Here is a 13677-nt window from a genome sequence, read left to right as displayed (position 1 = left end):
TAGTTTGAAAATGAAACGATGGAACGTGTAATGACAAATTGAATTTGAACTCCGATATTCCAATGCTTACCATACATTTCTATTAATTTTTTTTTTTATCAATATACGAAATAGTAATAATAGCATGCCCAAAAATTCAGTTGAAAAAAAATTTTTCACTCGTTTGCAGAACGAAGAAATGTATGCAGAAGGCGAACTAAGGAACAACCTGGATGATAGCGAACGAGTAAAAGAATTGCAGGATAAAGTTGCCGACTTGAAAGCTGAAGTAAGTCTTTGAATTGTTATTACACAAACATAACGTTTGCTCCGACAATAATATAACGATAACCAAAAGCGAACAGACAAAATAAACAACACTGTACTGTATATACAATACAAGTATTGCAGTAAGAGGTGACAGTTTAATACGAGGTATGATATTGACGTTACTTCCGATTATTAATGCCGAGCTAATTGATTACAGGGATCGGGAATAATAATAATCTCTGATATTGAATCCCAAAAACTTGACAATTATGCTTGTTTTGCTCGTCTCTCTCGATATGATTAATTTGGTTGAATTTTTATACGATATTGAAATGAAATTTTCTGCCAGTGTTATGTCTGTTAATTTTTACACAATAAATTTTGCTGCAATATATATGTCACAGCAATAAAAAGAGCCACATTTGAATTTTCTCATGTCTTCACGCACAGGTGCAATTTACATACAGCATAAATCGCACTTCTTACTGCAATGCAACGGAACACGCAATGCTTGTTAATGATGTTGATGCTTCAGACTAAGACCCGCTGTAACATACCCACAGCCTCAGTAACTGTAATTACCAGTAAAACCAAGGAATTCAGAGGAGCAGTGGCAGGCAAAATTTGAAAATGCTTATAAATTGTACATGATTACTGCGTCGTTGTTTGTCTATAATTGACTATTTTATTTCTGAGTTGGGATATTAATTACTATTACGAAATTATTCTCCCTACACCGTCAGATATTTCCTTTTTTTTTACTCACAATCAGGGTATTTCCATTTCACCTCAAAGAACAATTTATGCTATCACTTTGTATTCTAATACAGAAGAAAGAGTAGACTTATATGATTATGCTGTATAAAATGCAAAAATTCGTAAATTTATTTGACAATAAAAACTCATTCTTGCAAACTGCAATCGATATTCAACGTTAGTAATAACTTTTGTTGATGTCAGAACTGCGTGTTTCAACGAATGTTGATTAAATTTTGAATATGAGGAATTAAATCTTTCAAATCGTTACGCGTTTTTCATCTGTGAAACAGATTTATGATGAACCGGAAAAGCTGAGCAAACTAGAAAAATGAGGAAATTTTATTGCTATAATTTGACACGTATTTCATGCTTTCGAAAATACGTACGTAGAATTAGATGAAAGTATAATTTGAAATCATAAAAGAAATGATACGATAACGAATCTCAGATTTGTGCGTTCAAAAGTCACCACACATTTTTTCTATTCCATTGAGGAATATCAAAAGAGAATTCTAAATCTTTTTCCGCAAAAAGTTGAAACATTTTATTTCGTCTAACTTGTTGCTACCCTACGAAAATTCAGGGATCCAAGGACAGTTTGATGAAACTTTAGGCGTTTAAAACCATGCTTAATAAACTGCTAACATAAGCTGCTTCGTTGCGCCACTCGTGTACTTATATATGCGTAAATCACAAGCGAGGGAAATTCCCTTACAATTGAGACTGAAACAAAGTAATAAAATTGAACAGAACTTCAGATCTTCTATTTGAAAAATATTTGCATATACAAATTTTTTTTTTCCAGCGCGGCAAACTACCTTGAATTATATCATTCAACCATACGAGTATTGAAATATGTGTTACATCGCTATTCCCTACGAGATCCTCGTTGAAAGCAATCGAAATACATAAATTGTATTTCATGTCTGTAGATAAATATATTTATAATATATTTTCACTTTAAATGGAAAGTGATGTTTATATTGCAATAATTTGTTTCGAAAGCAATTGATAGAACGATTAGAGAAACTAATATCCCAATTCTTCTGACTACAATTGGAACGCAGCTGTAAATATACACGACGAAGCAAATTTTCCAAGAAACCTTAGCTATCGAGCAAATGAGGCGGCGGTTAACTATTACTAACCCACTATTGGTATGTTGTCTCTGTCTCCTTAGTTTCCTACGCCAATCACCAGCCCGGAGACAGAGCCCTGGCGCTGGCTCGAGTAAGTCCTATCTATCTCTCTGTAACGCTCTCTTTTGTTGATTGTGCCTTTTGTAGTTAGCAAATTCGATTTGCGTATGTGAGAAAACAAAACTGTCAAATACTTTCGCACCGTCAAAGTAGATTACGATCCAGACAAACAATCGGAAGCACGAAAGTAGAATTGAAAAATCGTCTTTACTTTTTTTTCGAATTTTCTATTTCTAATTTTACCTAAGATACTTTCAATATTTATTTCGCATATCAATTTAATTTTATTTTATTTTTAGTTATTTTTTTTTTTTTTTTACATTATTTGCATAGCGCAGGTGAGCGTGAAAAAATGTGCCAAGAGTAATAAATTGTAGCTTATGTATGGCACAGATTTATCACTAATTGTGTGTGGGACCAAATTCACAGGATCTTGTTAATCAAGTGTAATATGGAATGCAACACAGGTTCCTTCGTCGAATAGGTATTATTTCCATTAGAACAATGTTTCAGATTGTTGGATCGCCTTCGTGATGAATTTATATCGTCTTATGCATATCCTCTTCTTCCTTTGATTCGATATCGTCTCGTACAGACTACCTATTTTTGCTAACTTATTCCAATCATACCTACTATTCGATTCTTTGCTATACTTACCGTCGATCAAACCTCCTACGCTAATGAATAACTAAAATACCGTTCGTCCCTCTTCTATCCAGCTAACTCATTTACTCTAATGTCAAAAATCAAATGTAACTGATAGTCGTAAGTTGGTCGAATGTAAATAAACGTTGAGAGTACAGAACTCTTTAAACATTCATTTATTCAAGAGTCTTCTGGCTACGAGTACTTGCCAGATTATACGCATGCTACAGTTTTTTTTATCGAATACAATTTTCCTGCATGAATCCGTTTGTGCGCTTCTAGAGTTACAATATAATATGTGTTACACTCTTTTCATTGTGAATGTCTAATCTATAAGGTCGAGAAAAAAAGTACTACAATTTTAGCTCGTTGTACCATTTACGTATGAAAATAGATACTCTAGAATAACTAAATGTGCATTATATCGATGTGAAGTGTCGTTTATAGATTTTTTTTTTTTTTTTTTTTTCTTTTTCCAATTTTTTGTACTTCCGTTTAGTGTAAGCATCAAAGAAATAGTCCGATGCCAATACACAAAATATCTCTCATTGCGTAATTATGCCAAGTTACTGTATATATACATATATGCATAAATGTGCACAAATTATATAGACCGGATTTGTATTAAATATGCACTTTTTAGCATTTATTTGTGTGATTTCTGTTAACAGTAATAATAAGAATTTGGCTCTGCAGATTTAAAAACATAGAGTTCGGCCGCTTTTTTTTCAAACTCTCTCACATCTCGCTCATAATTGGCTAAATTTTATAACGACTTGGAATTAGTCTCTGCGATTGCTTTTTTAGATTTTTAAAGCAATCCTTTCAGGAACAAAATAGCCCTTCCAGTCAGAATAAAAATACGAAATGTATTGCATTAAAAAGTTTGCTAAAATAAAAAAAAAAGTTTAGATTCACCACTGTTTTTTACCAAACCTGTCCGATCCAAGTTGTACAAATTTAATAGAAAAAATCTCATACAAAAAATTAATGAGAATAATAAATAAAAAAATGATAGAGACTACGTGCGTGTAGTAATAAAATGTAGCCAATTATGAGCGACGTCTAAAAGAATCTGGAAAATAGTGGCTGAACTGACTGAGAATGCCACGTAAAAGTACTTATAGGTCTAAATTAACTCACCAAAAAACATTATCAGTGTTGAAAATGAAGTATATAATTAAGTGAAAAATTCCGAGTGACGGATTTCAAGCGTTACTCTTCAATAATTGATGGAGTAATTTTTATGCTTGATTACTTTCATATTATAGAAACGATTTTACAAAAAAAAAAATTAAGATCACTTTATTCTGCTTGATCTTTATCGCATTAAAAACCGAATCCTACTAGCAGTCAGATAGTTTTTCTTCTGCCGTAATATTTGTAAAAATCGAACTATCGACTGAACTATTTGTGCATTTTTTACCTTCATTTTATTTTACACAAAATTGACAAATCAATAATATTTTTCAAATTGTACCACGTGGCTACAAATAGGAAAAATTTGGTGGTATTGTACCATTTGATAATAAGTAATATATGCACGCTTGTTTAGGTCATGAGGCTAGAGAGCTGGAAACAAAGATGGACCGGCAAAGATGGTCCAGCGATACGAAGTATAAGTGTGGACACCGAGAGCGAGTTAGATGAACGGGATCTCAGGATCTGCCTTCAAGATCCAGTCAATGCGTCGACGCCCAGCCCTCCCGACATGTAGATTCTATCCATGCAAAGTGTTGCGCTAAAATTCACTATTCAAGCAGCTAAGTAACAAATAACGATACTCCATTTTTGGCTGTGAAGCCTTTCAAAAGTCAATGCACAATGCTCAACTTGAAAAAAATGGAGAGAAAAATAATTTGATATTACTATTATGATATATATATATATATTTATATAATATATGTATATGGGGCATTCCATGTCAATTCGCCGGGCCATTGGCCTGACCCCTTCCGATTTTGATGTCCAATTTATTTTGGGTTCTGTTGGGCCCAAAATACGACCTCAAATTTTTGGAAATTTTTATTACATTTTTAAGGGGTTGCACGAGCTGAAAAACCATAAAATTGTAAGAAAACATGAAGAGGGATCGTTTTTAAATTGATGATTTTTTTTTTCACAGAAAGTAGGAACCAAAACATAATTTCTCGTCCTAGTCCGAAATTGGGGCGAGAACCAGCATTGTCGATTTTTTTTTTTTTTCTTTTCAAGAATATTTTATTTCACTTTGCAGACGAAAAACAAAAAAAAAAAAATAGGTCTTTCTCGTGAAATTTGTTTTTTTTTCTTAGATTAAAAGTAGATATAAAATAGTAACTTAGTAAGAAGTAGAGCTTCTTCGACAATTTTCGGGCCTCTTTCCTTATTTTCTAAACTATTTTTTTTTTTTTTTGTTTTTCGTCCGCAAAATAAAGTAAAATATTCTTGAAAAAAAAAAAAAAAAGTCAACAATGCTAGTTCCCGGCCCACTTTCGGACTAGGACGAAAAATTATATTTTGGGTCTTAGTTTCTGTGAAAAAAAAAATCATCAATTTAAAAACGATCCCTCTTCATGTTTTCTCACAATTTTATGATTTTTCAGCTCGTGCAACCCCTTAAAAGTGAAATAAAAATTTCCAAAAACTTGAGGTCGTATTTTGGGCCCAACAGAACCCAAAATAAATTGGACATGAAAATCGGAAGGGGTCAGGCCAATGGCCCGGTGAATTGACATGGAATACCCCATATGTACTCCATCGGTGTCTCATAGACGCGAAAGTAGTTCTATTAACAAATTAATGTAATATCTACTGTAATAGTAGTACCTATAAAAATACACTCCCATGCAATAGCTCATACTGAAATTCATGAATCAAAAAAGTTCAATCTTCTCGACTCCCTCGACTCAGTATAGACGCCCTTTTTCGGTTATTCAAATTTTGGACCAATACACCAACTTATATTATCAATCATGTAGAATAGTATTTTTCCCTAGAGAAAAGGCCAACTCGTAGGTGTTTTTGGTATATAGGTAGTATCTATACGGTATATTCTACAGTAAATGGTGTACAAAAAAAAAATACAAAAAAAGAAAAAACGTATGGTTACTGTTCTTAGTTCGATGATCGTTTATGACGTTTGAAAAATTTGTGAGGCTGGTCATATGAGAATATATTTCTGAAACTTTGATACGAGCCTCTATTTATATCCCTGTGTTACGGTCAATGCTGATTTGCGACTCGAGTTGTCCCTTGCTCAAAGTTATTAATTTTCGTAAATAATTATTTCCTAGCTTGCAATTAACAGTATTCTTCCTCGACACTGTTCACCAAATATAGGTATCTGTATCACTTGATGTTCTATTTGTAATATCCTGTGACTGTGTACTTAAAGTCGTTCTATTACTCAAAAGAAAATATCGTAATCAACAATTTAGCTAGTTGGCCAAACAGATTTTTGTTCTTTGCACAACTACAATGCATATTTCAGTCGACTAATAATTGCTTCTCTATGTTTTGGATCATGGTAACACCTTAGAATTTTAATGTGGAAAAACTTGGATCACCCGTGAAATATTGATTACGTCAAACCCTGCGCTTCATGTATTTTCCTTATATAAACACGTAAATTTCTATGATCCATGAAATTTATTTTAGAAAGTTGAAACGGATTAATAATCCTGTACATTTGCTGGTTAGAGGTGGCCAATGTTTTTCAATGTTTTAACCAAAACACTCAAATTTTAATTGATATTCCAATATTTTTCAGTATTAAAAATATTTAGAAAAAATAAAATTGCAGTTTTAATTGCAAATTAATATTAAGTATCGATCTGTATGTATAATACGCAATACAGTAGCTCACTGCGGAATAGTGAGGCACTTATGTTTGACAGTATAATTTTCATTCCTAAGACGTTACTTATTCCTAATTTTAATTAGATCCAAGTGTATTGCGATTACACTTTGCAATTATGTCCAAATTGTTGAGTGTGAGGAAATTTTAGGTGAAATTTGGGTCGCAGTTTTATATCATATTTTAGAAAAAAATGACCCCGTTGTTATAGATAAAAGCAACTAGAAGAGAAATGTCTTTAGATAAATCCTTATGTATCAGGAAATTTATATAATGTTTTACATATTGGTGTGGCATGTGTAGATTCATGAATAATTGGTAGAAGAAAAAAATGAAAGAACTTTCCAGATTTCGGTGTTTTTCTTTTTTTTTTTTTCTTATGTTTCTAATGAGAATGTAACCTACTTAACGTAGTGTGTGTGTGTGTCACAACTACGAACAGTTTGCAAATTTTCATATAGATTACTGTTGCAATAATAGAATACACTACCAGCGTACAAGCTATAATTGCATTTTAGCATATCTTAACTTATCTTCTTCAGTTTCCTTTTGTTCAATTGAAATAATTTTTATTGTATTAATATGTGCTCTAGTGGACGTTCTAATCGATCGACACTGATTATCTATAATAATGTATTGTACATAAAGTAAAATTCGTCGATAATTTACACATCCCGTAATGTACGATTGAAATAATATGTGATCACTGATACGATGAAATTAACATATGGGACTTGACACTAATTATCAGCATGTAATGTCACCTCGAAGAAGCTATATCGGATCCTTAGTAAAGTTCAAATATATTCATTGTGAGGTGAGAATTTCATTTCATCCGTACAAACATCGAATTTCATTGTACTATATATTTAAAATTCTTTGAAGTATACTAAAAGTCTGGCATATTTTCCTGCCTGCCTGTTTATGAAAAAAAAAAAAACAAAAATAAAGAGAAAAAAAATATTGCTAAACCGAATAAATAAACATAGCTCAGACCACGGTGATCTACATTTTATACAGCGAATATACAGCGGATTAATTTTATTTATATAATTTTTTTTTTAGTTATGCTACAATACTACGTGTATAATGGTTAATAAATCTTGCAGCATATTCGTGACAGAGTTTAGTTCATTTACTTCTTTGCATTGAATGCATTTTAAATAACAAATTTCTATTTCTATTCATCCTGTAATTATGTTATCAGCAATACGTCGGCTACATCAGCATCCTATGCGGAAGAAAGATTGTTTCCTGAAAAAAAAAAAAAAAAACAATCATAATTAAATAAAATTCCATACGCGACATGGCGATGCGGTTATATCTCAACTTCGTGCCTATAACAACAGCACGAGACAAAGGCAGAAAGAAATCAGGATCACAAACTAGCGTAGTACGGGGCAAGCAAAGTAGGATTGTCGTTGAATTAATCGTACATTCCATTGGAATTAATTCGAGCATGAGTGAATTGAATTTTAAGATGGGCGGGAGGGGGAGACCCGGAGGGGGGCACAATTAAGTGGTATTCACAATACCATACGTATTGTATTAACGCATGTACGTAGATGCGATACGCAGACGATGCGTGTTTAATATTGCAAAACTTGACAGCTCTTTCGCTATTGCATACCTGTACGTATATGTACGCACGTACAAACGTACATGTACACGGAATGGTAAATAATCATGGAAAAAGGGGTTCATCGTCATTGTTGTGTGTGCGCGCGCGTTGCTACAGGGTGCGACGTTGCCGTTACCCAAAGTTATTCTCCTGACTTTTTAGGCCCTATGCCGATCGTGTGCCGCGAAGAAGGGATTACAGGGACAGCAGGGTGAGGCTCTGAGAGCTCTCCTTTTTTTTCCGAGGGGAGGGATGGGGGTGGAAGGCCAATTAAATATGGCGTCGATGGTGGGGTGTGGCCCGAAGAGCGCATGCGCGGCCTGTCTGTCTGCCGCTGGGTGTTGAACGTGAGGCGAGAGCAGCAGCAGCAGCATCGGCAGCCTGGGTGAATCAGATATTCAGAGGACCCTGTGCAAGAAACCGGCCGGCGTAGTAGTACAAGTCTCGAGCTCGAGTTGTGCGGAGGAAAGAAAGTATACGGAGGGAGAAGTATAAGAAGATATATATACATACATATATATATATATAAAGAGAAGTCAGGCGAGCAGCGGTTCTTTCAAGCGCACCGAAAGCACTGCAGCTGTGAGAAAAACAAAGTCGTGAATAAATAAATTAATTAATTGATTAATTAATAAAGAATAATAATAATAATTTTGAAAAATAAAAAAAATTAAACACTCGAGAAATACAGAGGTAAACCCCTGTTGTACGCTAGCGGCGTTTGATCGATTATATACGTTGTAAAAAAAAAGAAAAAAAAAAAGTTTTTCTCAAAACTAGTTGTTGTTGGTTTTTATTTCTACGTAAAACGGTTTCAATACCCGCGATTAAAGTCACGCAAATGACAATGGCAACCGAGACCGAGAACAACGCGCCCGCGGGGGAGACAAAAGACATCAAGGATGTTAAGGACATGAAGGAGGCTCTGAAGGACGAGACCTCCGACAACAAACAGCAGCAGGAGGACACGAAGGATGCTGCACCGGCCAAGGAAGAGAAGAAGGACGAGGCTAACGCCGAGACGCCGGCTCCGGCACCGGCAAAAACAGTCACCGTCCACAAGCCGAATTTCGAAAAGGACATCGTTTACCTTTACCAGTTTCAGCGAACTCCGTTGCTGCCCTCTCTATCGCCCTATTGTCTCAAGGTTGAGACCTGGCTACGAATCAACGGTATCAAGTACGAGGTAAGTCGCGTCGCAATGCTTTTATTCTTCGCATCTCCTCTCCTCTCACCATTATTATCGACGATGTCAATCCCATTCCATGATTTATGGAGCTTAGCCACCACGGACTGATTTGGGATTTATTGTTCGCACGGTTCGTTTCGAAACGTTCCTGCAAACATTGTTCAACGATTTCTGTTCCACGATCGTTTTTTGTCTCGTTACGCTACCGCTTTCCTAGTTTCGCTCTTCGACTCTCCACTCGCCATTATTATCAACGATGTCATTTCCATTCCATTCCCTGATTTATGCAGCTTAGCCACGGACTGATTTGGGATTTATTGTTCGCACGGTTCGTTTCGAAACGTTCCTGCAAACATTGTTCAACGATTTCTGTTCCACGATCGTTTTTCGTTTCGTTCCGCTACCGCTTTCCTCATTTTCCGTTTTTCACCGTGAAACACAGACGTAAATATAGATGCCAGGGCGTTGGGTCTATGCTCTGCTCCCCCCTCAACCCCCACACGTCGCCCCCCACCCCTTTTGGGTTGCACTGCGAGCCTGGGAGTTGGGAACAGCGAGGGCTGACTACAAAGTCGAAAAATCGATGGGATATGTGTTATTTGTAATGCGTTTTGGAGAGACGAAATTATTTACAAGACCAGGCTTTGTCGTACGTATAAATTTCGCTTCTCGTCGTAATCACGCGATCGATGATGCATACTGTTGATCGAATAATTAGAAATGATGAAAACATTTTCCATCTGTGTAACTTGCGTTGGCACGAGTCTATTATTGAACGCCCCAAGATATCGAGGTTCAAGGAAGGTTCGTACGCAATCGCGTATCTCCTCTCGGATGTATTATTGTACGCGAATACCTGCGTATCTTCTTGTTAGCGGCGGGAAATAACAAGATACGAAGGAAACAGCTCTCTTTGTTCATACAGTGTATTAAGAAACGTTATGAACAACAAATCGGCTCGTCAATGGTTCCATATAGTCGATTTGACTGATTTGTATCGTTCCAACGATCTTTCACTGCCTGTGAAATTTCACCTGGCAGCTCTAAATATTATCGAACCATACACGCGACAGTTTTCAAGCCCTAAATTCCACCGTAACGACAGCGAAGAATTGTCGGTAAAACAGTCACCTGCCGTGAATGCAACATTAGGATGGCCAATTTATCAATAATGTTTAACTGCCGTTAAATTCCTTATTGCACACAGGAAATCGTTCCGCATCTACTAATCACGGGTATACGTACGTTGTACGTGCGACATTACGCATAGCCCAAATTCCGTTTCGCTTCGTCAGTTGGTCGAAAACAAAAACCGACCAAACGCTAGTATTTGAATGTTATGGATATTTTTTCCTGGGTTTTTCAAGCAATCAAAACCGGATTTAGCGATATGCGAATCGGGAGGGGCATGGAACAAGTTTAAAGATTGCTATGAATTGCATCATGATTGAATACAATACTGACGTTAGTAACGTTGGGCTAACAAAGCATCGGTACAAAAACCATTGATTTAACCATTTTTTTTTATGATTTTGAATGAGTTCAGTCTCTATAATACGAGTACGTTTTACTTGAATTGTGGATTACTGAATTTCACTCAATCCTGAAGCTGCGAAGCAGCGATTTCATTTTCCTTTGAAAATCCATCGCTACATTAACGTTACAAACTTTAACCTCGTTGCTATAGAACATCGATGTTAGTAACGGTAATGTAACGACACGTGATGGAAAAACTCATTATAGTACAATTTTCGAACGGTTCTCAAGAATTTGTCTTTTCAAAATATGAACATGTTTTCTTTGTTATTATTCACTAGTTGAATTTCAAACAATCCTAAGGGTCCAAGTAACAATTTTTTCCCAACACGCATCGTTAAAGTAACGTTACTAACTTCAACCTCATCATTCTACAAGGAATTCTCACCCGTAGAAAATTATTTACAACTTTCAGTCAATCGGTTCAAACTCTACGGCTGCTTGAACCAATTCATATGTGGCCGAGGGCTTGTTTATTTCAGATTCTGATTGTCAATGTCACGGAGAAAGTTTTAATTTTCGTAAAGAATAAGCCTGGAACCACAGGAGTGAGTGGTGCACGTTGCTTTGCTTCGTTGCCTGAGGCAGGGATGGATATTTATATTCTTTGTGACAAATCTGTCACGTCGCTGCAGTTTGATCTGACTTACTAGGGATGTATTTTATTATTGAAACAAACTCCATAATTGCCATGCGTCCTAAAGTAGTCCAACTATTTATCCCAGATCACATGCGGCGACTAACGGCATTATAATTGTGAAGATAGGCGAAGAGCAGTTAATTACAGGTTTCCGGTGATTCTGGTCGAAGCAAGTTTTTATTTTTGTTTCAATTTTGATTGATTTCCGGAGCAAGCGCCATTACATTCGTCGTAAATTGTCGAATGTCAGAAGCAAAGTTTATTTTATTACTCTGTTCGAGCGTAATCCGAAAACTCGTTTCGTGGCAATCGGTCGGCGCTTATTCGCTCTTCTTCAGATTCAAATTCTTCACGTTAACGCAACAATGCGCATTTAGAAAAACTCGTTGTTTCACGGACACAGGATTGTCCAAACTTCATTTTATGTTTTTGTCAAAATCAACTCCTTCAAAATTATATTCCAAAGTTTCGAAATGGTGATTTTTCAGTTTTAAAGTTTCGTTTGTTCGGGGTTGTTGTTAATCTACCTAAAACCCGGGAATGGTCAGGGATTTTTGTTTTATCATAAAATTTTGTCGAGTTTCCGAGAGAGATAAATTCAATGGTAAACTCAAACATTTTGTATCATTCGAAATGTGCCAATTTCAGCGAAATATTTACAGTATACAATACTTCAAAAAATCTGGCGTGGTTGAAGTTGGTAATGTTACAGTAATAATTCGTGTTTCGGTGAAATCGATATTTCCTAATTTTCGGAATGTCTGAAATGCATTAAATTATAATAAGGCAAAACAGATTCACATTTTTAAATTCTACCTACTTCAAAGTCACTACAAAAGTACAAAATAGTGATCCCCCCCCCCCTCCCCTAATGTTTCGTTACGCTTACGTTACTAACTTCAGCATCCTAAAATTTGGTAACAAGTGAATTGAAAAAAGTTTTAAAACTGCGTACAAATTAAACCTCGCTAACCGTACGGCAAAAAATGTTGTCTTGTTTTTAAAATTTTACAGTCACTTACAAACGTCATCTTATTAAGAAGACTCTTTTCGATTGATACGAAAAACCTGTGAAAAGTCGGTAACTTCAACAATCCAAAATTAGCGTTACGATAATAACCCTACCAACTTGTCTAGGATCGCGATACCAACATCTTGAAAATAAAAAAAAAAAAAAACTCTCGTGTTGTCTCAAATAATACGTCTTGTTGGCGTCGGGAAGAAACTTGGGGTTTTTAACGCACGGCTATCGCAGCCTATTTAAAGGCTCCGTAAGTGCAGGCTTTTCAGGCGTTGCAACTCGTATGCACACGCAGTTGGATTCGTGTTATATACGTGTTCCGATCGTCGTTCCCCCTGGTGAGGGAACGCCGAGAGAAATGCCTGGCTGCCTGGTCGCGCTTTCTGGGGCTGCTGAACCCGCTTCGACTTGACTCGATCGCGTTGCCCGCGCCTTCCGTCTATGGGAGCTGGAAGGGCGTCCGAACTGCAACGTTTCGGAGCGAGGGAGTGCCGAGAAGGCGATAGCGATGCAGCTGCAGGCACGCATCTCTGACCTTCGCTGGTCTTCGCCTTTTACCGTCCACAGCGGCAGCGGCAGCAGCAGCAGCGGTATTTTCTCTACTCGGTTCCTCCCGCTTCCTTTCTTCTTTCGTTCGTCGTTGCTGGACGTTTGCTATTCGATCCGCCACCACCCTTTGCGGGGGATCATGGGTAGTTTGAAATTCTCTACACCCAATCACGGGGCGGGATTGAAGTTCCGAAACTTGAAGTAGAGAAATGAAACTTTGAAGAAACAGCAAAGATTCGAACGGTCGGAAACCAGACGGCTCAATGTTTCGAAATGCAAGATTCCGAAAATATAAATTACGAATAGTAGAGTTCCGATAGAACAGAATTCCGGAGAATGAAGTTTCGATAGAGTAAAATTCCGAAAGTTAAAATATAATCGTACAGCGTAGTTTGACTCAACGAGTGGGTGTAAGAAAATTGGAGAAAGCG

At 36.4% G+C, this 13677-nt stretch overlaps 2 protein-coding genes across 4 annotated transcripts in view; both read left to right on the top strand.

The window, feature by feature from the left end:
• Evi5 (ecotropic viral integration site 5) overlaps nt 1-7706 on the top strand; it is a 44629-nt gene extending 36923 nt beyond the window's left edge. For 2 of the 3 annotated variants that reach the window (XM_046636435.2, XM_046636433.2), the window contains 2 exons: nt 170-268; nt 4408-7706. In XM_046636435.2, the coding sequence (XP_046492391.1) occupies nt 170-268; nt 4408-4569 (261 nt within the window). In that variant the 3' untranslated portion in view covers nt 4570-7706. Of the gene's footprint in view, nt 1-169; nt 269-2188; nt 2239-4407 lie in introns of all 3 variants that reach the window. The other variant, XM_046636434.2, reaches the window with a different exon arrangement.
• Nucleotides 7707-8657: 951 nt separating this feature from the next.
• fax (failed axon connections) overlaps nt 8658-13677 on the top strand; it is a 36280-nt gene continuing 31260 nt past the window's right edge. Inside the window, exon 1 of the mRNA XM_046636437.2 lies at nt 8658-9497. Within this exon, the coding sequence (XP_046492393.1) occupies nt 9153-9497 (345 nt within the window). The 5' untranslated portion in view covers nt 8658-9152. The remainder of the gene's footprint in view (nt 9498-13677) is intronic.

The sequence above is a fragment of the Neodiprion pinetum genome, chromosome 7 (assembly GCF_021155775.2).
Source record: "Neodiprion pinetum isolate iyNeoPine1 chromosome 7, iyNeoPine1.2, whole genome shotgun sequence".
In the NCBI taxonomy this organism is placed as follows: Eukaryota; Metazoa; Arthropoda; class Insecta; order Hymenoptera; family Diprionidae; genus Neodiprion; species Neodiprion pinetum.
Note: the sequence above shows the minus strand (reverse complement) of the source record. Positions and strands in the feature narration are given on the sequence as shown.